General features: G+C 37.9%; 1 protein-coding gene across 2 annotated transcripts in view; it reads right to left on the bottom strand.

The window, feature by feature from the left end:
• The window catches only part of FRAS1 (Fraser extracellular matrix complex subunit 1), a 461,113-nt gene that overhangs the window by 150,930 nt on the left and 284,081 nt on the right, over positions 1 to 26,102 (bottom strand). For both annotated transcript variants that reach the window (XM_073017428.1, XM_073017427.1), the window contains exons 28-30: positions 23,848 to 23,932; positions 20,265 to 20,591; positions 6,498 to 6,651 (exon numbers count right to left, since the gene is read on the bottom strand). In XM_073017428.1, coding sequence (XP_072873529.1) covers positions 6,498 to 6,651; positions 20,265 to 20,591; positions 23,848 to 23,932 — 566 coding nt within the window. The remainder of the gene's footprint in view (positions 1 to 6,497; positions 6,652 to 20,264; positions 20,592 to 23,847; positions 23,933 to 26,102) is intronic.

Below are 26,102 nucleotides of genomic sequence, written 5' to 3'. Positions count from 1 at the left end.
TTTTATATACACCTTACATGCATAGCCTGCAGGTAATTTTATATAATATTTAAAAATAAATTGTGTGCACAAAATAAGTTTTGGCTGTAACCTTTCACATGAGGTCAGAGGTAGAATTTTCCACTTGTGGCGTCATGTCAGTGCTTTCAAGGTTATGGATTTTGGAGCATTTCAGATTTCAGATTTTTGGATTAGGGATGCTTAACTTGTAATAGCTAACAGTGGAAGACACATGGCAGGCACCCCACTATATTCTGTGTGGTGATTCAAACCCAACTCCATTGCTTTTAGCTGAGTGAGCTTCCTTAAGCTGCGCAAGCCTTCGTTACTCATTCAGAAAAAGAAAATAATAGTATATACTTTACAGGTGCTTAAAAATAATGTTGGTCATCTTTCTTCACATAGTTTGGCTGTGTCCCTACCCAAATCTCAACTTGAACTGTATCTCCCAGAATTCCCACATGTTGTGGGAGGGACCCAGGGGGAGGTAATTGAATCACAGGGGCCGGTCTTTCCCATGCTATTCTCCTGATAGTATATAAGTCTCACAAGATCTAATGGGTTTATCAGGGGTTTCCACTTTTGCCTCTTCCTCATTTTCTCTTCCTGCCACCATGTAAGAAGTGCCTTTCTCCTCCTGCCATGATTCTGAGGCCTCCCCAGCCATGTGGAACTGTGAGTCCAATTAAACCTCTTTTTCTTCCCAGTCTTGGGCATGTCTTTATCAGCAGTGTGAAAATGGACTAATAAACTTCTCATTAATTCTATTTAATTATTCTGAATGATGTCATTATCGTCTTCATTTTACACATGAAGGTCTTTAGGTTCACAGTTTAATAACTATTAGAAGTTACACAAATGTTAAGTTGATGAGCTGGGATTTGAATCTGATCATGAAGCTGGTCATGAAGCTCTGTTACCAATCACCATTATTTTGTGAATATGTATCAGTATTTACACTGCTAAATAACTTATCATGTTTTCTCCTCATTAATTCTTTAAACTTTATTAGAACTGAGGCAAGGAAATCTATATCTAAACACCACCATCACCAGCAATCTGTTTGTACTGCTTGTTCTTCACCTAAAGCACCTTCACTTTCACCTTCTATCTTCTTAAAGTGAGACTGAAAATACAGAGGTGTTATAGAAACAATTAAAATTTCACAGGGAGACTATGCCTTCAATTGAAGACCAAACAGAAGAATGGATGAACTGCTGCAAGCAGAAGCTAGATTCTCATGAAAATGCATCTAACAATAAATCTGAAAGAAGCCACTCTAACACTCTGATAGTGGGAGGGAGAGGGTGAGGAAGAGGGAGAGAGAAAGAAAGACAGATAGACAGAGTGTCAATTTTTAAAATATTCTATAGGAGAATACTCAAATCTTAATACACTAGACACTAGACATAATGGGCAACTGATGGCACATTTTGATTACCCTACAGAAATTTGTTTTCTTACTCAATGCAGACACTCATTCTAATATTTATATGCACTAAATTCAAATTTAGAACAAGCATAATATCCCAGATGGTAATGAAATACCAAAATAAGAGAGAAACATGACTATGCTACTCTTTATATAATCATATGCAGAATCAACTCACTGTAGTTTTCTTTCTTGTATTATAACTTATTTGTACTCAAGTAAAAAAACAATTCCATTACCTTTCTCTCTCTGATTCAACTTCCATTCCTAAGATGCTGTTAATAAATATAGATTTCTAGGATGTAGACTGCTTATGGTGTGAGTACAGTTGCAAAATATTGTGAAAGAAAATTTCCACAATGAAAATGTGGAGAGTAGAAAACATTCAAATGCTGATTTCCTAGTTATTCTGCTTTACGATAAAAAAGCAAAGCAGAATTTTCCTAATAAGCCCTAATGAAACAAACCTAAATTTTTATGTAAAAAAAATCACTTTCATGTCATACAGATTAACAGGAATCATAAGGTATTTTCTAATCCCATTAATTTTAACTCAATAAATAGTCATTGAGTACCCACTAAGTACTAATGACTGTGATAGGCCCCTCAGGAATGGAGGGATTCAAAGCTAGGCAAGATGCCGCTCCTACCCCAAAGATTAGCCCCATAAGCAACTGGGAGTCACTGTGAGTTTTCCAGTAGGTGAATGACATGAATCGATTTAGAACACACCACATGTGCTCAGAATATAGAAAGCCTATAAGAGTTGACAGTCCTGTTAAAGGGGCTGGACTTTATTCTATAAAAGTGATAACAACAGTAGATAACATTTATATAGATGATTTAACCAATTACAAGACTACTGCCAAATCCAGAGGAGAGATGAGAACCTGAACTAAGACAACAGAGGTTAGACTGGAAAGAAACACAGATGCAAGAGTTACTGAGGAATTGGGAGCAATGGAACTTGACAAATGTTCCTGCAAAGGATGACAGAGGAAGAGGCATCAACAAGAATTACCTATTGGGCTGGGCGACTGGATGCCGCTACTGGCCATCAATCATACAGAAGGTGGAGGGGGTTGAAGGGAAGACGAAGGGTTCAGTACTGGACATGCTGAATCCAGGTGCCTTTGTGACAAGTCCATGAGCGGACAAGGAGAAATATCAGCCTATTGTGGGATTCTCTGCAGAGGGGTGAGAGCTAACCATTTTTTTTTTTTTCTGTAGTACCTCACCTATGTTTAATCATACTATGACTACAAAGAGATAATACTTTAAACATATGAAAATCCAAGTTTAAAAAACAGAAAATGATCTCTATTGGGGATTTCCTTTATACTGAAGTCTATATTTTAACCAATAATTTTGAAGGGAAGATTCAGTAGGTATTAAGAATTGGAATATCATTTGAATCTCTATGAAACATTTTGAGATTGAGATCATTCATATTAACGCATCTTACATTATGATAAATAATTTGGAATTGCCAATGTGTTAGGTTAAATCACGTTCTCCTTCAAATGATTCTCAAGTTACTTCATTAAAATCATCTCATTATATCAACTTTCAAATCTAAGTAAGCAGCTATGGATACAAGTATTGATCAAGTTGTCTAAATTTATACAGATACTCCCTGAGTTTCAGTAGTTTGACTTATAAGTTTTTGAAGTTACAATGGGGCAAAACCACTGTTTTTCACTTTCAGTACAGTAGTTAATAAGTTACATGAGATATTAAACACTTAATTATAAAACATGCTTTATGTTAGATGATTTACCCAACTCTAGGCTAATGTAAATATTCTGGTCACATTTAAGGCAGGCTAGGCTAAGCTATGATGTTCGGTAGGTTAGGTGTATTAAATGTATTTTCAATTAACGATATTTTCAACTTACGATGAGTTTAATAGGGTGTAAGTTGAGGAATATCTGTATCTGAAAACGGTGGTGAGTCTGCAAGTGGTTGAACTCAGGTCCTTCATGCACATACTATACAAACAATTTACATTTGGCTCTGTTTCAAGGCGTCAGCTCTTCACAAAAAGCCCAAAGTCCAGCTTGAACTTTCTTAAGTGATGAGGAAGTACAAGGTAAAGTCTCCACAAATTTACATAATTGGGACTGATAGATGTAAGCAGAGTTGTGTTAAGTGGACTTCTAGTTCCCACCACCAATTTCACTCTTGAATGGTTTCTAGGTAACGTGATTTGATTATTACTAATAGGGGGCTCTGGATACACGGAAAGATCATGTTCATAGGAAGAAGTTAATTAAAAGAGTTACAGCAGGAAAGCATCACAATAAAGCCTACGTGATATTTATCAAACTAAAATGGCAAACTTTTATCTGCTTAAAAACCATTTAATTCAGCACTGTTTTGTTTAAGACTTAATGGAATATTGTGTTGTTTCTAGGGAATTTGGGGGCTTAATTTTTTGTCTTTTACTGATGAAGATAAAGGTAGAGAATTTAACATGTCAAAAGAGTCATAGATTTTTAGAGATGAAAAGGACTTTAAAAATACCTGGCTTACAATCAGTAGTTGAAAGTACGATGAGAACAGGAAACTTACTAATTACAAATGGAAAAATAGTGACTTTAGAATGGAAAAATCTGATAGACACCACTTTAACCAAGTGATCAAAGTTAACATCACCTGTCATAAGACATAGTGAGATTATGTACCTCCTGATAATGCACTGAGAAAGGGGGAAAAGCACAACCTTAACCCGATCATGAGAAATCATCCTCAGACTAACACAAATTCAGTGATAGTCTACAAATATCTAACCAGCACTCTTCAAGAGTCAGTGTCATAAAAGACAAAGACGGAGGAAGTGTGTGTCGCAGATTGGAGGAGACCAAGGAGACATGGCAAATGAGTGTAATTTGAGATCCTGGATTGGGTAAAGGGCATTGGTGGGAAAACTGGCAAAATTTGAATAAGGCCTGTGAATTGATTAATAGTATCGTATTAGTGTTAATTTCCTGGTTTCAATAATTGTTCTATAGTTACAAGACATTAACATTAGGGGAAGATAAGTAAAGGGTATTCAAGAGCTTTTGCACTATTTTTGCAACTTTTTAGTGTAAGTGTTTTTTTTAAATTTTTTAATGATTTAGCCTAACTTCTCAAAGAAACCTACGGTATAAGACCTTATACCTGCCTTTTCCAAGGTTACATTGCTATAATAAATGACATCTCAGCTAGACTGATCGTTTCATAACATCCATTCTCGATTAGATGGCTTTTCGATGTCTTTGTAGACATCAGAATTACTTTTAAATTAAATAAAAGTTAACTTTTTTCCTCCCTACAGAAAATATATAATTTAAAAAATCTGACAGCCCAGAGGAAAAACAGATTATTCTTCCTCTGCTATTTAATATGCCAAGTGAGTTTTTACTTTTAATGGCGATAATTTTCATTTTCACATGATCAATGTAGTTATTAAAAAAATCTACCTGTTCCTTTATTTTTGTACCATGTTGTTGTTTCCACACAGTTTCAATTCCTTCTTTTATGTCTTTAAATCATTTCAAATCTGCTTATTTCATAGTTTTTATAAGACTGTTACTTTATTTGAAATTCTTGGGGTTTTAATCTTCTTGCTCGTTTTGGTTGTGGTACTACAGATTGTTACCTCCCATATTCCATAATTTTAAATTCTGAGCTTCAGTGGTTTCTTCTGAGAATCCTGTGTAGCTTAGCAGAGAGTGGGCCTTCTGTAGTAGTTTCTACTAGTTTCAATAAAGAACCCAAGACATATCATCGGCCTGAGATTAATTTTCATAAAATACCTCAGCTTCAGGTTTCATAGACAAGACACGTGGTCTAATTTAACCTGAGGTTTACCGGAAAAATAGGCCTAAAGTTCTGAATTTTCACCAGGCTTTTTTTTCTACTCTGACTCCAAGAAAGAGGCAGATTTCTCTGCCATCTCTCTGTGCTGATGAGCTTCTTGTTTCTACTCTGTCCTTTTAATTGAAGGCACACCCTTCCTGAGTCCTGGCTTTATGCAGCATCTTGATTCCAACGTTCTGTCTCTGCATGGACATTAAGTCCCAAGCCCCTGGGTTATTGAGACATGCCCAATCCCTTTTGGAGAAGTTATGCTATTAGCTCTTTCAACAACTGGCCTTCAGTGCCTTCTTTGTTGCTGGCACCTGGCGATTTCTCTCTATCCTTGGGAAGTCAGCTACGAACACCTTATAATTCCTGTTAAATTTTAACCAGCACTTCTTCTTTTTTGTTTTTTTGAGACAGAGTCTCGCTCATTCACCTAGGCTGGAGTGCAGTAACGCAATCTCGGCTCAATGCAAGCTCCGCCTCCGAGGTTCACACCATTCTTCTGCCTCAGCCTCCTGAGTGGCTGGGACTACAGGCGCCTGCCACTACGCCCGGATAATTTTTTGTATTTTTAGTAGATACGGGGTTTCACCGTGTTAGCCAGGATGGTCTCAGGATGGTCTCGATCTCCTGACCTCATGATCCGCCCGCTTTGGCCTTCCAAAGTGCTGGGATTACAGGCATGAGCCACTGCGCCCAGTCAATTTTATCCACCATTTCCAGATGATGATAATAGTAAATTTCTCAGGTTTTCATATTTGACTATCTTGCTGGAAGTAGAAGTAACACTGGAGAACACTGAAAAATGTTTTCATGTAATTTTTTAAAACTCTCATCAAGAAGAACTCTAGTGATATTCTAGAAGGCATATAAGGCACAGTTTGAGAGCCTGACCTTTGAAATTAAACTGACACATATTAGCTAAGTGACTTGCAGCAAGCTACGTTACCCAGTATTTTCATCTGCAAAATGAAGTTGTTTTAAAACTTAAATTGTAGGTGTTATATATAATGTGTTTATAAAATGTAGTACACTACCTAGTAAACATGTTGTGTGATAGCTATCATGATTATTCTGTTTTTAAAGGGCATTCGTAAGGTTTTAGAAAGCTTAGTTCATTGGAATTGCAATCTTGCCTCATGTCACTGTACAGTAGCAAATCCTAGACTGCTGAATGCAACAATAAAACCATGCCAAAGGAAAAAATAGTTACCAAATTGGGGGTAGTCTTGTGTAATCTTGTAGACGATTTCTTCAGCACTGGCACCAGGAGCCTCAGCCTGTAAGATTCTGTTGGTGATCTGCAGCATGCCCCCTTCTGGAACCCACACCATTGAATTAGCCACAAGCTGAAGACCTCTATCATTCTGAAATAAAAATAAAATGCAGAAGTAGGTCCAAGCAAAATAAGAATATATCAGTCCTTAAACACATAAGTTATCCAGCTCTGTTGTTGTTAAAGATCATCGAGTAAGAGAGAAATTCACAACTTCAGAGTCACTCTATAGACTTCATATTATGTGTAGACATACGCATATTTATCTATATATTTACATGCGTATATATCCTGCTTTTTCTTTTAGTTTATCATAAACAAACAACTTATTTAGAAAAACTAAGTCTCTCCATTTCTTTCTTTCATCTGTCCATCTACCTGTCTCTCTATCTTATCCACCCACCCATATTTAAGAATTATTCGGCCAGGTGCAGTGGCTCACGACTGTAATCCCAGCACTTTGGGAGACCGAGGAGGGTGGATCACAAGGTCAGGACATCGAGACCATTCTGGCTAACATGGTGAAACTCCGTCTCTACTAAAAATACAAAACATTAGCTGGATGTGGTGGCGGGCACCTGTAGTCCCAGCTACTTGGGAGGCTGAGGCAGGAGAATGGTGTGAACCCACGAAGTGGAGGTTGCAGTGAGCCGAGACCACACCACTGCACTCCAGCCTGGGCGACAGAGGGAGACTGTCTCCAAAAAAAAAAAAAAAAAAAAAATTATTCATTAAGCACCTATTATATGCCAACTCCATTGCTAGAGGCCTGATATACACAACACGTCTGAAGCAAAACCTCAGTGTCAGAACTTACAGTCTAGTGGGAGAGACAGACACATAAATAATTAAGATGCTTCATGATTAATGCTCTATAAGAAGCTTGAGCAGGGAGCTGTGGGAGAATAGAGGAAAGAAGCCTCAGGAAGATTTTCCTAAGAAAAATAATTTCATTTTGAATAACAAAGACACTGGATTTCTAAGTAGAGACATGGTGAAACATATTCCAGACAGAGGGCCCAGCTTAAGCGAAACCAAAGATATGAGACAATGCACTGTATATTTCATAAAATGCCCAAGTGTCTGGTGCCAGCAGGGCTCAGGGAGCCAGGTGGGGGAGTGCATAAAAAGTGACACTGTCTTATGGAAGGTTAGTAGAAGATAGAAGCTACACTAAAAGTCTCAATTCATCTCATAGGCACTGGAAAGTCAACACGAGTCTCCAGGGAAGAAAATGGGATGATCAGATCTAGGTTTTAGAAAGACAGCCTCCAATGGCAGGAGATGGAAGTGACTAGCACTGAGATAAATCCAGAGCAGAAGATACCATTTAATGACTCAGGGGAGAGAAAATGAGGGCCTATGAGAGGGTAATTGCAGTGGTAAATCCAATGGTAAATTCATTGTAGACAGAAATAGATTCTAGAAGCACCACAGAAGCAGAACTGACAGGACCTGATGGCCGATTGAAAGTGAAGCAACAACAGTTAGGGGTAGCTGGCTGGAAGGAATTACCTATTCAGCACTCCTGAGAAGGCAATCATTTTAATTACTAAAGCTAATATCACTAACAGTGCTGCCAATTCCTGCTTTGCAAGGCACACACCCTCTTCCAAAGCCTCATAATTGACATTTTCCACAGAATGAGACTAGGGAGGCTGCCAGTGTTCAGTGTTCAATTTGTTTTCACACTTCAAAAATTAACAAGTCTGATATTTTAACACAGGGAATTTTAGAAGGGATGGTTTTCTATATTATTATTACTTTCAAATATGCCAGTAAATGGAACAGAGCAAACACCACTCCCAGGAGAAGAATACTGAAGAGAAAACAACATCTATTCTTTTGCTCACTTGGCCCTTGAGCATCTCGCCTCTCAGGACTCAGTGATGGCTACTGTCATCATACATACACCAGGAAGCTGAGTCAAACATTGCCCATGAGAACAGCAGCAAAGGCACTTTCTATCCTGATTGGTGCTTGGGGCAAAATCCCAGAGAATATTCTCCTTTCTCAGTTGACATAGCATATTATTTATAAAACATCAAAAACATATAAAAAACTTTGTATATAATCACCGGAATTCTGAGGGAAAAGGCTGTATTAACTCCAGCAGTCTTATATACCATGATATACTTGGGCCCAGATTTTTTTTGAGATGGAGTTTTGTTCTTGTTGCCCAGTGCAATTACAATTGCATGATCTTGGCTCACCACAACCTCTGCCTCCCAGGTTCAAGCGATTCCCCTGCCTCAGCCACCTGAGTAGCTGGGCTTATAGGCGCCCACCACCATGCCTGGCTAATTTTTATATTTTTAATAGAGACGGGGTTTCACCATGTTGGCCAGACTGGTCTTGAACTCCTGACCTCGTGATCTGCCTGCTTCAGCCTCCCAAAGTGTTGGGATTACAGGCGTGAGCCACTGTGCCCGGCCCAGGTTTCTTAATTGTTAGAAATCTTTCTAATAGCAGCAGTCTACTGAACTATGATTTTGGTTATGCAGATCAGTCACATGCCAACAGCCACATTATTAGACTGAGTAGGCAATGTGGTTTTTTCAGATTCTAAGCAAATAAGCAGTGTGACATGAATGCACGTTCCCAGGTGGCTTGCCCACTATATCTCCATCTTGGCTATACTTATCAACACAATTCTCTATAATTCCTGTGTGAGTGTAACTTTTTAGACAATACAACTTGTGACTCAGTGTGCAGAGACTAGCAGCACCTGGAAGCTCATTAAGATGTTCAGAATCTCAGGTCCCACCACAGACTTTCCGAATCAGAATCTGTACTTTGAAAAGATCCCCAGAAGCTGTGTAGAAATACTAAGGCATGAAATGCATGGTCCACGGTAGAGATCACAATGGTTCTAGAGTGGTTCTCCTGAAGGTTCACAGCTGAGCCTTTACAATATTTATGTCTATCACAGGGTAATACATATGCCTCCATTTCTGAATGATTTTTTTTGCAGTATATAAGGAGAAACAGATAACACTAAGAAAAGGAAGTATAATTCTTAGAAATCAGCAAGATGGCAGAATAAGAGGTTCCAGCTCTAAAACTTGCACAGAACGCTAATTTTCACAACCATCTGCAGATGACAATACCTTCATATGAGCCTGGGGTCTAGCTGAAAGTTTCTAGTATCCCAATGGAGTAAAAGAAAAAAATCAACAATAGATACATTGAAGAGGGTAAGAAACACAGTTTCATTTTACCCCAATACTCTCCTCCAAGTAGGCACAACTCAAGGCCAAGAGAGACCACTTCAGTCCACAATTTCTCCTACAGAGGAAAGTAAGATTGAAGTGAGTGCTCAGCTTCCCCAGCCTTGTGGGATGCTGCCTAACAGATCCACTTCTGTCTCACCCCATCCAGAACATTGAGGGGATTCATATGTCTCCTCAGCTGTCTAGGGACAGTAAGGAACAGGGAAGAGAAGCAGAGGCTTACAGTAACCACTATGTAGATCTCAACAAACAGTTGCAGATCATGCTAACTGGCTAATGGGCTCCACCAAGAGCCATGCTCACAAACCCTGTAAGATACCTCACCTGCAGATACACAAACTAGCTAACAAGTACCCCACTAATCCATGTACCCCCTCCCATAGCCAGCACCCCACAGCCCCCTGAAGAGAGTACACTCAGGAACTTCAGATGGTGCACATGAGCCCATGCAGACAGCAAACACATACATCAACAGTTACCTGACTCTGCTGAATTGGGTAGAAGGCATGCAACCTTGATTACTTCAGGGAACTGACATGAGGAAAATAAATAAAGGCTCTCAGCACCCTGCTTGATGGTGCAGGATCAAGAGAAGGCACAGAATCATAAGACTTCCCCTGAAGGGGGAAGAAGAGGAGTGAAACAGGCACATCCAGAGAAAAAGTTTGAGAAAGCCTTCAAATATTTAGTTTGGTTGGCTAGTAAAGGTCTTTCTCTCCTGAAGCCAGAGAGTAAAGACTGGAGTAGGTAACCACCTTTTCAAATGCAAACACAGCGATGCAAGCCTTCAAGAAACATAAAAAGGAAACTAAGAAATCATGATACCACCAAAGGAACAAAATAAAGCTCCATTGGCTGACCCCAAAGAAATGAAGATTTATGAACTGCCTGACAAATAATTCAAAATAATCATCTTAAAGAAGCACAGTGGACATCTTAAAGCAGCACAACAATCTTAAAGAAAAGTAGATGACTAAACAAAGTCAAGAAAGCAATACATAAACAAAATTAAAGGTTTAACAAAAGATAGAAGTCATAAAAAGAACAAATCAAATTCCAGAGCTGAAGAATACAATGATTGAACTGAAAAATTTAATAGAACACTTCAACAGCAAACTCCATCAAAAAGAAGAACGAATCCACGAATGCAAAAACAGATCATTTGAAACTATCCAGTCAGAAAGATAATAACAACAAAAATAAAAAAGAATGAACAAAGCTTACAGAACTTATAGGACACCATCAAATAAACTAATATAACCTATTATGGAAATTCCAAATGAAGCAGAGAAACAACAAAGGACAAAAAGCTTGTTTAAAGAAATAATAACAGAAAACTTTCCAAATCTGTAAAGAGAAAGAAACATCTAGATCCATGAAGCCCAGAGAACTCCAAATAGATTGAACATAAAGAAGTCATTACCGAGACACATTATAATCAAATTCTCAAAAGTTCATCACAAAGAATTTTGAAAACCACAAGAGAAAAGTGGCTTGTCACATACAAGGGAGTCTTATAAGACTATCAGTGGATTACTCAGCAGAAACCTTGTTGTTTTCTGACAGAATGAGATGATATATTCAAAACACTTAAATAAAAAAGCTGCCAATCAAGAATAATTTACCAGGCAAAGCTGTCATTCAGAAATGAAGGAGAGAGAAAGCCTTTCCCAGACAAATGCTGACGGAGTTTGTTACCACTAAAGTCCTGTCTTACCAGAAATGCTAAAGGAAATTCTTCAAGTTGAAATGAAAGGACACAAATTAGCAACACGAAAACACATAAAATTATAAAACTCACTGGAAAAGCTAAGAATATAATCAAAGTGAGAATAATACTGTAATGGTGATATGTAAGTCAGTTTTAACTCTAGTATAAAAGTTAGAAGAAAATGTATTAAAAGTTACTATACCAGTTTTTTAAATGAATATATGATATAAAAAGATATAAATTGTGACACCAATAACATAAAATGGTGAGGGTCAGGGAGAAGTAAACAGTTTTGTATGCAATTGGAGATAAGTTAATCATCTTAAAATAGACTACTGTAAGATACTTTATGTAACCATCATCGTAATCATGAAGAAAAAACCTGCAGTAGATACACAAAAGATAAAGAGAAATAAATAAAAACACACCACTACAAAAAAAAAAAAATCATCAAATCATAAAGGCAAACAGCAAAAGAGACAAAAAGGAAGAGAGGAACTACAAAAACTCTGAACACAACAAAATGGCAATAGGTAAGTCCTCACCTATCAAAAATTAAATGTAAATGGATTAAATTCTCCAATCAAAAAACATAACAGCAGCTGAATGGACAGAAAGTGTGATCCAACTATAAACTGCCTATAAAGAGATTCACTTTAGCTTTAGGGATACATATAGGCTGAAAGCAAATGGATGGAAAAATATATACCACGCAAATAAAAACCAAAAGAGAACAGAGATGCTTATATTTATATCAGGCAAAATAGCTTTGAAGTCAAAAAACATCACAAGAGACAAAGAAGGTATTGTATAATGATAAAGAGGTCAATCCACCTAGCAGATATAATAATTGTAAATATACACGCACATAACATTAGCACACCTAGATACATCAAGCAAATGTTAACAGAACTGAAGGGAGAAATAAAGGGCAATGAAATAACGGTAGGGGACTTCAATACCCCACTTTCAACAATAGAGAGATCATCCAGATAGAAAATCAATAAAGAAACAGAGGATTTGAATAACACTATGGAACAAACAGAACTAACAGACATATATAGAATATTACATATAATAGCAGCAGAATTCATATTCTTCTCAAGCACATATGGAACATTCTCCAGGTTAGAACAAATGTTAAGCCACAAAAGATGTCTTAACAAGCTTAAGAAGACTGAAATCATATCAAGTATCTCCTTTGGCCATCCCATCCAGGGCAATTAGGCAAGAGAAAGAAAGAAAATGTATCCAAATTGGAAAGGAAAAAGTTAAATTGTCTGTATTTACAGACACCGTGATCTTATATGTAGAAAACCCTAAAGATTCCACCCAAAGACTGTTAGGACTAATAAACAAATTCAGTAAAATAAAATCAACATGCAAAATCAGTTGTGTTTTCATATACTAGCAATAAACTCTTTGAAAAAGAAATTAAAGAAAACAATCTTATTTATAATAGCATCAAAAGAATAAAATAATTCAAAATAAATTTAACCAAGAAGGTGAAAGATATGCCATTGAAAGCTATAAAATATTGTTGAAAGAAATTGCATAAAACACAAATAAATGCAAAAATATCCCATGTTTATAAATTGGAAGAATTAATACTATTAAAATGTCCATACTAGCCAAAGCAATCTACAGATTTAACGCCATCCCTGTCAAAATTCCAATGGTATTTTACACAGAAACAGAAAAACAAATCCTAAAATTAATATGGAACCACAAAAGTCCCCAAATAGCCAAAGCAATCTTGAGCAAGAACAAAGCTGGTGGCCTCACACTCTCTAATTCCAAATTACATTACAAAGTTACAGTAATTAAAACATTATAGTACTGGAATAAGAACAAATACATAGACCAGTGGAACAGTATAAGGAGCACAGAAATAAATCCACACATTTATGACCAACTATTCTTCAACAATAGTGCCAAGAATATAAAATAAGGAAAGGAGAAAAGAATAGTTTCTTCAATAAATAGTGTTGGGATAACTGCATATCCCATGCAAAGGAATGAAATTACATCATACACAAAAATCAACTCAAAATGGGTTAAAGACTTAAACAGAAGACCTGAAGCTGTAAAAGATCTAGAAGAAAACATAGGGGGAAAGCTCCTTGATACAGGTCTTGGCAACTATTTTTTGGATATGGCACTGAAATCACAGGAAATAAAAGCAAAAATAAACAAGCAGGATTATGTCAAACTAAAAAGCATCTGCACAGCAAGGGAAACAATCAACAAAATGAAAAGGCAACCTAAGGAATGGGAGAAAATAATTGCAAAACCAATATCTCATAAGGGGTTAATATCCACAATATATAAGAAACTCCTACAACTCAAAAGCAAAAAATTCAAATAACCTAAAAATGGGCAAAAAACCTAAATAGGTATTTCTCCAAAGAAGGCATATACATGCCTAACAGGTGTATGAAAAGCATAAATAATCATGAGAAAAAGGCAAAGCAAAACAATCTCACACTTGCCAGATGGCTATTTTTATACAGGTATAAAGAAAACAATCTTTGGATAAAAGATTTGGAGAAAAGGGAATCCTGGTGCATTGGTGGGAGGAAAGTAAATTGGTACAGCTACTATGCAGGCTTCTCAAAAACTTAAGAACAAACTATCATATGATCTGCAATCACACTTCTGGATATACATCCAAAGGAAATGAAATCAGTATGTTGAAGAGATATCTGCAGTTCCACGTTCATTGTAGTAGTATTCACAATAGACATGATACAGAATCGACCTAAACGTCAATCAGTGGATAAATGAATATATAGTGGAATATTATTCAGACTTAAAAATGAAGGAAATCTTGCTATTTGCAACAATGTGGAAGAAACTGGAAGACATTATGCTAGGTGAAATAAGCTAGACACAGAAAGGCAATAACTACATGATCTTGCTTGTATGTGGAATCTGAAATAGTCAAACTCATAAAGCAGACATTAGAATGGCAGTTGCAAGGGGCTGGGGGAAAGGGGAAATGGGGAGATGGATGGTCAAAAAGTACAAAGTTTCAGTTAAAAGAGACTATTATAAGATATTTTATGTAACCCTTATGGTAATCATGAAGAAAAACCTGCAGTAGATACACGAAGGAAAAGTAAGTCCCGAAGACCTACTATATGGCATAGTGCCTATGACTAGCAATACAATATAGTATATTTAAAATGTGCTAAGATAGTACAGCTTATGTTACCACAAAAAATAATAAATACATAAAATTCATAAACAAGTCAGGAGAAAACTTTATGAGGTTAGGAATATGACTAAGACCTGGATAGTGGTGGTTTCATGCCTATATACTTATTCTCAAATTAAAATTGTATATATTAAATATGTAGAGCTTTTTATATGTCAATCATTCCTCAATAAAGGAGGGTTTGTTGTTGTTTTTTTTTAAAAAAAGGAAGAAGCATCAATCTTCCCACTCATCATGATGAACATGTTTGTTTCTTATTGTTTTCTTTTGGAGAGGATCCAGGGAAGATTCAAGAAGAGATGGATAGAAGGATATATATCATCTTTTCTACATTTAAGGTATCCAAAAAACCAAATTTTAACCTAATTTCCCCAATGGTTCTGACATTTTGAATTTTTTATCTCCTCACATTTTTTTTTTCTGCACATGATGTATATATCCTTGCCAGTTCAAGAAATTAGTTATATTACCAAGTGAATAATCTGCCCAGTAATGTTTTATAGATCCTCCAGAGGACCACATTAGCAGGCAATAAAATCCCAACAAGTAAAACTGGGGACATGATTAAAACAGTGCTTTAAATTAAATAGTTCTTCTAATTTATCTGATAGAACAATAGGCATGCAGAAATGGTAATAAAGCTTAGCCATTACATATCATATTATAAATAAAAATATTAATGTTATAAACCAGAAATAATGTCATAAGCCTCCATCTTTTGGAGAAAAAAAATCTCGCAAACAAAATGAAAACTTCCCCCCAAAATTAAAGGTTGAGTCATAAATGAAGAAACGTTAGCTGAAATGATAATGTACTCTAACCCCAGGTCAAACATTCAAGATAAAAATTTTAAACCTCACTAAATAGAAAATGACTAACGTTGAATATAACAGTGACCTTATAATTTTACTTGTTCTGTAAAAATATACCTTAATTTGCAAGAGCTCATTTATATCATAGCTATTAAAATTTAATCTCAAAGGACACTGTAGAAAAGATCATGTGGGGTGGTGTGGTGAAATTTACCAGCATAAAGAAAACGGGAGAGATAATTGGACTGTTTCTGTGTTTGTCGATGTGTGTATGAGCCCCAGAAGCTTGCTATATTCTATTCAGGTCAAGAATATAGAACCTTTGCTCCACGTAGATTTCAACCAGTATATGTATATTTAAGGAAATATTTTCTGATTATGCACCTTATGAGACATGAATTGAATAAGCTAATCAAACCCCCCAAAAGGTGAAACCCTCATATATGGCAAGGATTTAGTTATTTATTATATAGGATCTTACTCATAAGAAATTAACATTTTTATGCCATTGATGTTTGTAATTCTCATAAATGTCACTATTATCAAACTAATTGTGTCCCCGCAAGACAACCAATGAGAGGTAGGCATTAATGAAACTGAGGGAAATCACCACAGGGCTATTTCTCTGCACACAAGCCTTACCACAGATAAATAGCCAGAGAGGACTCTCAGCAATAGAATTTTCCATCCAGTTCCTAGCATGACATTTGGGGACTTTTGACATTAAAGCATTATCCAGTTGCAGAAAATACTGCTCAAAGAATAACAAAGAAGTTCAGAAAGATCATCAGATGTATTGCCAGAGCGGAAAAAAAAAAGGGCACGATTTCCAGAGGAATCTTAATTAATGAAAAAGAAGACAATTCCTTGAAACCCCAGCAGTAACAGAAGCCCACCAACAAGTATGAATTTTCCCTGTCCACATTTTAGCCCTTATTAAATGTCAAATTGGTTTAGAATCATATCTGTAGCAGGCTTGGGTTTAGTAATCTCCCCAATTAATGAAAGCCTGTTCAGCAATGCATTCTTTATTACTTTTTAATCTGTTTTATTTATTTTGCCTCCTTCCCCCAACAGAACATGTTTCAACATCAGTCCTGGTTATATTTTCTCCTCAGCAACTCAGTATAAGGCTGGAGGTGGCGGCCAAGTTTATTCACTATCAGGCCAAAGATAAAAACATAAGTTTGGGGGAAGTGATGTAGAACTTGAAAAACAAGGGTTGAACTGACAGCTCCTCTACTCATTCCCAGGTGGGCTACTGTGGAGGTGCCCCAAGGGCTTCTCATCTGATACAAGAGATGGATTGGAAGGCAGAAACACAGGCGCCAGCCTCACTCAAGCCATTACATCCATCCATTACCCATCCATCCAAAAAAAAATGTACTGAATTCCTACGATATGCTCTGCTCAGGAGAGTAAGACTGGAATAGTCCCTGTTCACACAGAGCTTCCTTTTTCTATCCCTCCCTAGTTACCTTGACAGGTTGTGTTTTCTGTTGAATGATATTAGGATTAATTTGTACATTCATTCATTAGGAATTAAACACAAGCCACTTGGCCATTCCATTTAAACTATCAGTTAGACATCAGCCAATAATCAGTCTCACTCCAGGTTTAATAACTAGGTAGCCACAGGGTAAGAACTTACATGCCCATCTTCCCTCATGGCTGTTAGAATGAAATCAGTCATGTCTGACAATGCATCTACAAGAAGCCATAAGAGTTGAGGCACTTTTTTCTTCTTGGGCCCAGAAGACTTAACGTTTATAAATACTCTCACTTGTAATAAGATGCAGTGAGTTCAGAGGAAAGATTACAGAAGGCTTGGGGCCCAGCTTGGATAGAACATTGAGAAAATGACTAAATTACTGTCTTTATTCTATCCATTAAGGGGATAAGAATATATATGACCAACACATTGAAAACTCCTACCTAGAATGAAAAGAGTGTCATGGTTAAGTGTAGGAGGCAGACACACTTGAGATGAAATCATAGCTCCAGCACTAAGTACCTTTATGACAATGAATGTTTTTCAACCTCTTTGTGCTTCAGTTTCCTCTTTTGGAAAATTAGAGATAATAACTGTACAAACATCACAGAGTGATCGTGAAGATCAAATGGAATAATTCCCATCAAACTTTAGTGCCTAATATCAAAAACAAAACAAAAAAAACTTCTACCCATAATAGATTTCCCATTAGAAAAATTAAGGTCCCATAGCCTCTATTCTAACCTTCTTCCCCAAGACATTGTAAAGATTAGTAAAAGAGAGAAAAGGAAAAAATATTTTGAATTCCTAAAAGGAAAAACAGTACATCTTTGTATAATATTGCCAATATTGCAGTCCAATGTATTATTAGTACATCCTGATGAATGTTGAGGCTCTGGTCATGGGTTTCATTATTCTAATCCATGGGCAGGTAATCACAGCAATACAGGAGAGAGGGATGAAAAGGGACACAGAGCACAACTTAAATTCACTTTTCAGGAATCACAGACACAGAAAATACCAACATGACTCACAAGTCACAAGGATTCCAAAACTCTATGCTTTGTGCTTTATTTATGAATTAAATTTCCACTTTTCTTGGTTTTGTTCTGGTAGTCAAAGCAGCTAAAACCCTAGAAATGCCCTTCCATCTTGGGTCACTCCACACAAAATGGCTGTGCAATACACTGAACTGAGCTCCAAACACGGAGATGGAAGCCACAACAGGAAAGGCAGCTGCTAGGGTGGCACTGAAATCCTCTAACCACCTTTGGAAAGAAACCAAGAAGGAAGAAACAAAAACTTTTGTCTGTCTAGACTTCATCTCTCTAGAACTAAACCTTATCTCCCAGGGCCATCGCAGGAGTGTGATAATTAGGATGAGCTGCAAGCTGGCTATCTGCCAACTCCATCTCATCATCAGCTTTCACTGGCTCCCGTCTCTCTTATGCCATCTTCACTGCTTTCAGCAGCTGAAAATAACGAGACAGGAAACTGAGAAATTACCTAGCAGACCATATTAGATTCAGCTGTTCACCTTCATGAGGCTCAATCGGATCAATCGCAAATTTTGAGTGATCACTGATGAGAAAGTGACGAGTGGTTTTCAACTGTCCTCAACAAATCAATCTCTCCATCTAGTCATTAATGACACCTCAGTAGGCAATGATATTTGAAATAAAAGGTTGTTTAAGAATTATGTTTCCCAATCTACTATCATGAGAGTCATTCTTGATGCAACTGAGAAAAAGGCATCCAGTGAAATATCATCTAGTTTTGAAAATGTTTTCCAGGTCCCTTTGGTCTAGCAATGGCTCGGTCCAGTATTTCCTAAAGTATGAGAGCCATCTCGTTTGCAGTATCCAAAAACATTTTCAGTAGCATATGGACAAAATGTTGTAGAATGGTTATGTATTAATTTTCATATTTTAGAAAAAAGTATAATTCTACATTAAGCCCATGATTTCCTAAGTAGTATTTATTAGGATGAGGCTACAATAAAAAGTAAGTTGATACAAAGAAAAATATTAAGTAAATAATAGTACAGGTGCTTGTGGATATGGCGAAAACATAAAAAGGTGGCATGTCAATGACTCAGGCTGAGCAAAAATCCTATTCCTTAATTTATTTAGAGATAGGGCCTTGCCCTGTCATCCATGTTGGAGTGCAGTAGTGTGGTCATGGCTCACTGCAAGCTCGAACTTCTGCGTTAAAGTGATCCTCCCACCTCATCCTCTGGAGTAGCCAAGGCCACAGATGCATGCCATCACACTCAGCTAATGTTTAAAGAAAAAAACCTTTAGTAGAGACAAGATTTCTCTGTGTTGCTCAGGCTGGTCTCAAACTCCTGAGCTCAAGTGTTCCTCTTACCTCAACCTCCCAAAGTGCTGAGATTACAGGCATGAGCCACTGCACCCAGCCCAATGCTCTTTATTGGCTCCTACTTCCTAGGGCAAAGATCCCTAGGATTACCAAAAGAGTTTGCTCATCCTTCTTTAGCTGAGCTAACAGAATGGCTGAACTCACCTTTTTTGATTCATTCAGATTATCTGACTATGAACTTCACATTTCATGAGCTGTTTTTTTGTTTGTTTGTTCGTTTGTTTGTTTTTTGAGATGGAGTCTCTCTCTGTCGCCCAGGCTGGAGTGCAGTGGTGCGATCTCAGCTCACTGCAGGCTCTGCCCTCTGGGTTCACGCCATTCTCCTGCCTCAGACTCCCTAGTAGCTGGGACTACAGATGCCCACCACTGCGCCCAGCTAAGTTTTTGTATTTTTAGTAGAGATGGGCTTTCACTGTGTTAGCCACTATGGTCTCGATCTCCTGACTTCATGATCCACCCGCCTTGGCCTCCCAAAGTGCTGGGATTACAGGTGTGAGCCACCGCGCCTGGCCTCATGAGCTGTTTTCGAAGGGCAGATAAAAACAGGAATATCTTAATTCTTATGGTTATGCTCAGGCAGGAGATAAAAGGATTAGTGGATAATAACACGTTCTTATGGCAGTACCTCAACAAAAAAGGTTCAAAAGTGTCCCAATTTGTAGAGAACATGGGGACAGGTCTTTCAGATCAAGAGTGCTCCTAACAAGATATTTAGCGCCCTCTATATAATAGGTTATATTTGACTAAATGAATGACCACCCACATCTTAACTTTGTGAGTATCATAAAATAATATCAACAGTAGAAGTTCACATCTAGGTGCAAAGAAACTGTAACTCTAGGAATGACACCTACCTGAGGCACGGTCTTCACTTGGAACAGTATATTATGGAAAGAGTGTCCATCATTGGCCTGCAAGACTGCAACATCGGATGTGCTGTCTGAACCATCATGAGCATAGTGGAGAAGGCCTCTAGAGAGTTCATCCAGCTGGAATTGATAGATAGGGGCTGCCGGGGACTGAAGTGTTTGAAGCAATTGGCCATGAAGTGGAGGATCCATTACTTCAACGACCACATCCTGTGGGTTATCATCATCTCGGATGTCAAGCAGCTGGGTGGTGATGGTTGCCCTCTCTCCTCTGCTAATGTGGAGAACCTCATTTCTCAGCACATAGGGGGCCTGTGGAGTTGAAGGGAAGAAGAGTCAGTTAATAGGGAAAGAAAGGACAAACCAGTGGACTAGATACCTGATTGTTATTTCTATGCTTTTCTGAGAAACTCAAGGTGTTCTAGCAAAGCACCAAACTGTTCTATGGTGAAAACGTTTGTCAGAGGTGTGGTCAGTCGTAGTAACACAACAACTAAGGTTACTTCACACCTCTGGGTTCTAGAGGTTTATCAAGCCCCTTCAAGACTTGAGAGACAACTGGTGAGAGCTGCTAGCTTCTAAATCTCTAATTTCTCTGCTATCTTGACTTACATTATATCCCAAGAGAGACTAATAAGAGGTGTGAACTGTTTGGACTTGCCTCTGGGAGGACACACTTCACTCCAGGCCATATTGTAGTATACTGACTCACAGGAGCTACTTCTGCATCCTGAGCTCATGCCGCTTCTAGTCCCTCCCAGTAATTTTCTTTGGTTTTCTCATCTAAATCTTGATAGAGCCCCACCCCAACTCAGGTTATAAAGCCTGCCAAGATTATGGTCTAGGTGAGTAAGGCAACCACCTGGCTAATTCATGTGACAAGGCTAATACAGTAAAATTTAATATCTTTTTCTTGGGATTGTCAGGTTACCTCCCACCAACTTGAGTAAGCAGATAAAATGTTCTTTCATAAAGACAAAAGCTAATGAACCACAACAGAAAAAAAAAAAAAAAAAAAAAAAAAAAAACAAACAAACAAAAAAAACCTCACCCAAAAAATTGAGGCCAGAAGCCAAAGAAAATATTATTTCGGTTTTTAAACAAGTATCATTTGAAGTAGAACCATCTAGGACTTTTCTCAACACACTGCCTTCTTTAATCCAAATGGCTTTCTTTTAAAACTACCCAAGCCACCCTCCTGGTCTCCTGGAAATTACAATCTCTATTAAAGGAATGTCTAATACATCATTATAAGAGTCACATAGTGGGAAATTAGATGATAGTTACTCTTCAGAATTCTCAAGTGAGAATTCTACAGCTGTGATGCTATACATGGGAAAGAGTGACCTCTCCTATTCTGAAAGAGGACAAGTCAAAGGTGATGTCAAAATGCACAAATGGAAAAGACCAAATTAACTTGCATGAGAAAATATCAGAGAGGCTCAGGACCACATTGAAACATTGCAGAAATATGAAGGAACAAAAGTAAGTTAAAATTATTTTCTAAAATTCCATTTTAAAGACTTAAAATGATACAAGTTTCTCATGTAATAAATAAAATTAAATGTGCCCTCCTTACTTACTCACTCGATTGTGGAAAAACACATAAGCCACACTTGGGGAACCATGGGAACTCACCGTGTCAGATTAGGAAGACTTGCCAATATCTACCTTTGGTCTTTCAGTGGAGTAACTTTATTAGCCCAAACAAAAAGAACAAAACAAAGTTTCTGAGTGTAAGGACTGAGAAACATCTAAACTAGTAAGTTATAAGACTGGATGTAGCCCTCTGTCCTAAATTTACAGAGATCACCTTGTCTCAGCTTTTTTTTTTTTTTTTTAGACAGAGTCTCACTCTGTTGCCCAGGCTGGAGTGCAGTGTCCCGATCTCAGCTCACTGCCTCCCTGGTTCAAGCTAGTCTCCTGCCTCAGCCTTCTGAGTAGCTGGGATTACAGGTGTCCATCACCATGCCCGGCTAATTTTTGCATTTTCAGTAGAGACGAGGTTTCACCATGTTGGCCAGGCTGGTCTTGAATTCCTGACCTCGGGTGATCCACCCACTTCAGCCTCCCAAATTGCTGGGATTACAGGCATAAGCCACTGAGCCCAGCCTGTTTTAGCTTTAATCAAAACAAAATGTATATATTTTGCTCACCCATGAGATCAAATTAACTTAGGATCATTTTCAAATCATTAAACTCCAATTTATCCCTGATGTGATAATACCATCAAGAAGAGGTAAACTGGGCTATTAATACCATTTTGAAGCCACCTCTGGTTCAAGTCTATGTTGTTATCCATGATCCTTTCATTTTTGGACCAAATATATAAAAACATCAGATGAAAAACAATAATCTAGAGTCCTTCACTGAATCAGGAATAACATGATACTGACATCTGGATATTTAGCTAGTCTTGGTTCCTCCAGGAGAATATTCCACTCTCTTGCTTTTCATAACTTATGCATATACCTATTTCCCTATTCTTTGCACATTTTGGTTCTTCAATCCCTCAAGCCCAGTTCCTAGAGCAGCTACCACTATATGTATTCTGGACCCATAAGTACAACTTGACGGAGATGAATGATGAGAGGTGAGTTTGAAGGGCCATCACACTGAGTTTTACAGCATCTACCATGACTTCCTCATGTCTGTTTTGTTTATGGCCACACTGGCACACTGGAACCTCATTTAAGTAGATCCTTAATAATATCCTCTAACTGCTGCAAATTCCACATACTAGAGAAAGATACAACAAACTCCTTCACCTAAAAATAAAGACAGTCTTTGTTTGTTTGTTTGTTTGTTTGAGACAGGGTCTCACTGTGTTGTTTAGGCTGGGGCACGGTGGCATGATCGTCATTCATTGCAGCCTCAACCTTCCTGAGCTCAGGTGATCCTCCCATCTCAGCTTCCCAAGTAGCTGGGACTACAGGAATGCATCACCAGGCCCAGCTAATCTTTTGTATTTTTTGTTTGTTTCAGTATAGATAGGGTTTCGCCATGTTGCTCAGGCTGGCTTCAAACTCCTGGGCCCAAGCAATCCACCTGCCTCAGCCTCCCAAAGTGCTGAGATTATAGGCATGAGCCACTGCACCCTGCCAATTATTTGGAAGGGCTGCTAGCAGATTCAGTATAGTAAAGTTAGGCATCATGTAACGGTTAAGAACACTGCCTCTGTAGCCAGATTTACTGGGCACAAACATTGACTCCCTATTTATTAGCTATATTACCATAGACGAGTTACGTCACCTTCTTGTAACTTTGCTTCCTTGTCTATCAATTGGAAACAATAATACCTCATAATACTGGCATAAGGATTAGCTGAGTTACTTACGTGAAACACTAAGACTATAACACTAAGTACTAGAGGAATATTAGTAATTTTGGTTGCTGCTGTTACTATTACCCAGAAGTCCTAAAAATTACTCCAGTGGCATCTCAAGAGGAAGCCAAGACTAGATTAATTTAATGCAATCATTTTCATTAAATCCACAGGAAACCTGGATTTTGTGCTTGAGAACTAGTAGGCATGTAAAATTATTAATTCCTTGGCCATTTTTATTACCTGTGTTGAAAACGCTTGTATGTTGATCAGCTGTGGCTCAGAGAAGAACTGCTGGTCACTAATTTTCAGGAAAAAGTAACCTTTCCTAAAGAAGTCCCAAAGAAAGGAATAAGAAAATACAATCATTACATTAGACTTTAGACAGAAAAGTCTTAAAAACATTTTCAGGTTATGTGTAGGTAAGAATTTGGATCAAACTGCTGCAGCAATGTCATATTCATACTATAAAGAAAAACTACCAGATAAAGATGAACATAGTAAGATTCAAGTAAAAATACTGTGTGTTCTTAAATCTTCTTATAAAAATTATAATAATTATGTAACCATTTTGTTTCCTATCTTTCTAAACTGAATAAAGAAAAGATTGAAAAATTAGTTGTCAGGCCAAGGCAGATTAGTAATATATCGTAGGCTAATGGTTAAACTGAAGAATTGAAAGGAATCTTTTATAGTCTCTGACCTGTTCTCCACGATTCCCTCTTCCCAACAAATGCTCTTCCTAACCCCTGCCCAATTCATGTGAGTGGGCCCCCAGTAACAATGTTTGCAATGTCTGTATTACACGGCTGTTCATCTCCCCTCACTCCCCACCAGCCTACACATAGTCATTGTGGACAGACTAGGGAAGGATGGCTGATTCTTCCCTGGCGATTTGCAACTGGCCCAAGAGCCAGCAGTCAGTCTCAGCATTTGACTACAGGACAACCAGAGTCTATGGTGTAGAACAAGCCTGCCTGTAACACAGAAGTGAATGAAGCCTATAAGCAAAGAGACACAGGGATGACAGAAGAGTTGATTCCTATTTCCCCTTCCCAGTCCTTGCTTCCACACCGTCCTGGAGCACAGTTGCCCTTGGTGCCTTTGAGATCTGAGCCACCCCTGCAATGTTATAACAAGCCTTACATTTTTGCTAATCTAGTTCAAGTTTACTTCCATTACTTGCAACCAAAGAGTCCCAATTAATAATAAAATAAGCCGTTGTTCAAGCAGCTTCAGAGACTGCTAGAGGGAAGGTAAGACTTACCCACCTTCAAAGCCAAACCAAGCACAGAACTTGCTGCTGACTGGTAAGATCTAGGACTACTGCATTATGGGTATTTTTGAATTCTGATCTACCAGAGGGACCATTGTTTTAATAGTTCTTTAGAAGTTATTCTTGGAACTACTATTTATACATGAAAGAATGTGGATGGATCTCAAAAGCATTATGGCAAAAGACAGAAACAAAAGGCTACATATTGTTTGATTCCATTCACCTAATGTTTTAAAAAGCACAAAACTATAGCAGTAAAACTGGATCAGTGGTCACCAGTGACTGGGGGGTAAAGGAGCAACTATAAAAAGGAGACTTTTGGGGTAGTGAAACTATTTTACATATTGACTATGGTTGTGGTCACAAGACTGCAAAAACTGTATACAGTTATTAATATTTATAGAACAATACATTTCAAAATGTGGGATTTTATTGAATGCAAATTATACCTCAATAAACCTGACTGTTTTTTAAAAAACGATTCTTGTCTTGCCTTCTCTTCTATCTTCCCTTCATTTTCTGTCCCATTTAAGTCCTGCCCCTCTCCACCACCACCTCAGGCTTCAAGAGAATGTAACTGATGGATTGCCTTCCAGGATAGAAGAGAAGGTAAGACAAAAATAGTTTTTTTAAAATGATTTTTGGTGGCACTGAGGTTCCAATAACAGTGTTCGGTATATCAGCAATACCATTTTATCCCAGTGATGGCAACTACACCTATAGGTTGTCCTCTACTCCACAGAAGCATTCTAATCCCAAAGGAACCCGATCCTAAAGAATCGTGCTCGGCCGGGCGCGGTGGCTCAAGCCTGTAATCCCAGCACTTTGGGAGGCCGAGACGGGCGGATCACGAGGTCAGGAGATGGAGACCATCCTGGCTAATACGGTGAAACCCTGTCTCTACTAAAAAAATACAAAAAACTAGCCGGGCGCAGTGGCGGGCGCCTGTAGTCCCAGCTACTCGGGAGGCTGAGGCAGGAGAATGGCGTGAACCCGGGAGGCAGAGCTTGCAGTGAGCTGAGATCCGGCCACTGCACTCCAGCCCGGGCGACAGAGCGAAACTCCGTCTCAAAAAAAAAAAAAAAAAAAAAAAAAAAAAAAAAAAGAATTGTGGTCAGTGTCTTCACGGTTAAAAACAAAATCAAAACACAAACTTGTTTTGTATTATTCAGAGACTTTAATAATTTTATTTTCCATGGGTTTCTACCAACCTCATTTTATT

This window comes from Chlorocebus sabaeus, chromosome 7 (genome assembly GCF_047675955.1).
Source record: "Chlorocebus sabaeus isolate Y175 chromosome 7, mChlSab1.0.hap1, whole genome shotgun sequence".
NCBI lineage: Eukaryota > Metazoa > Chordata > Mammalia > Primates > Cercopithecidae > Chlorocebus > Chlorocebus sabaeus.
Note: the sequence above shows the minus strand (reverse complement) of the source record. Positions and strands in the feature narration are given on the sequence as shown.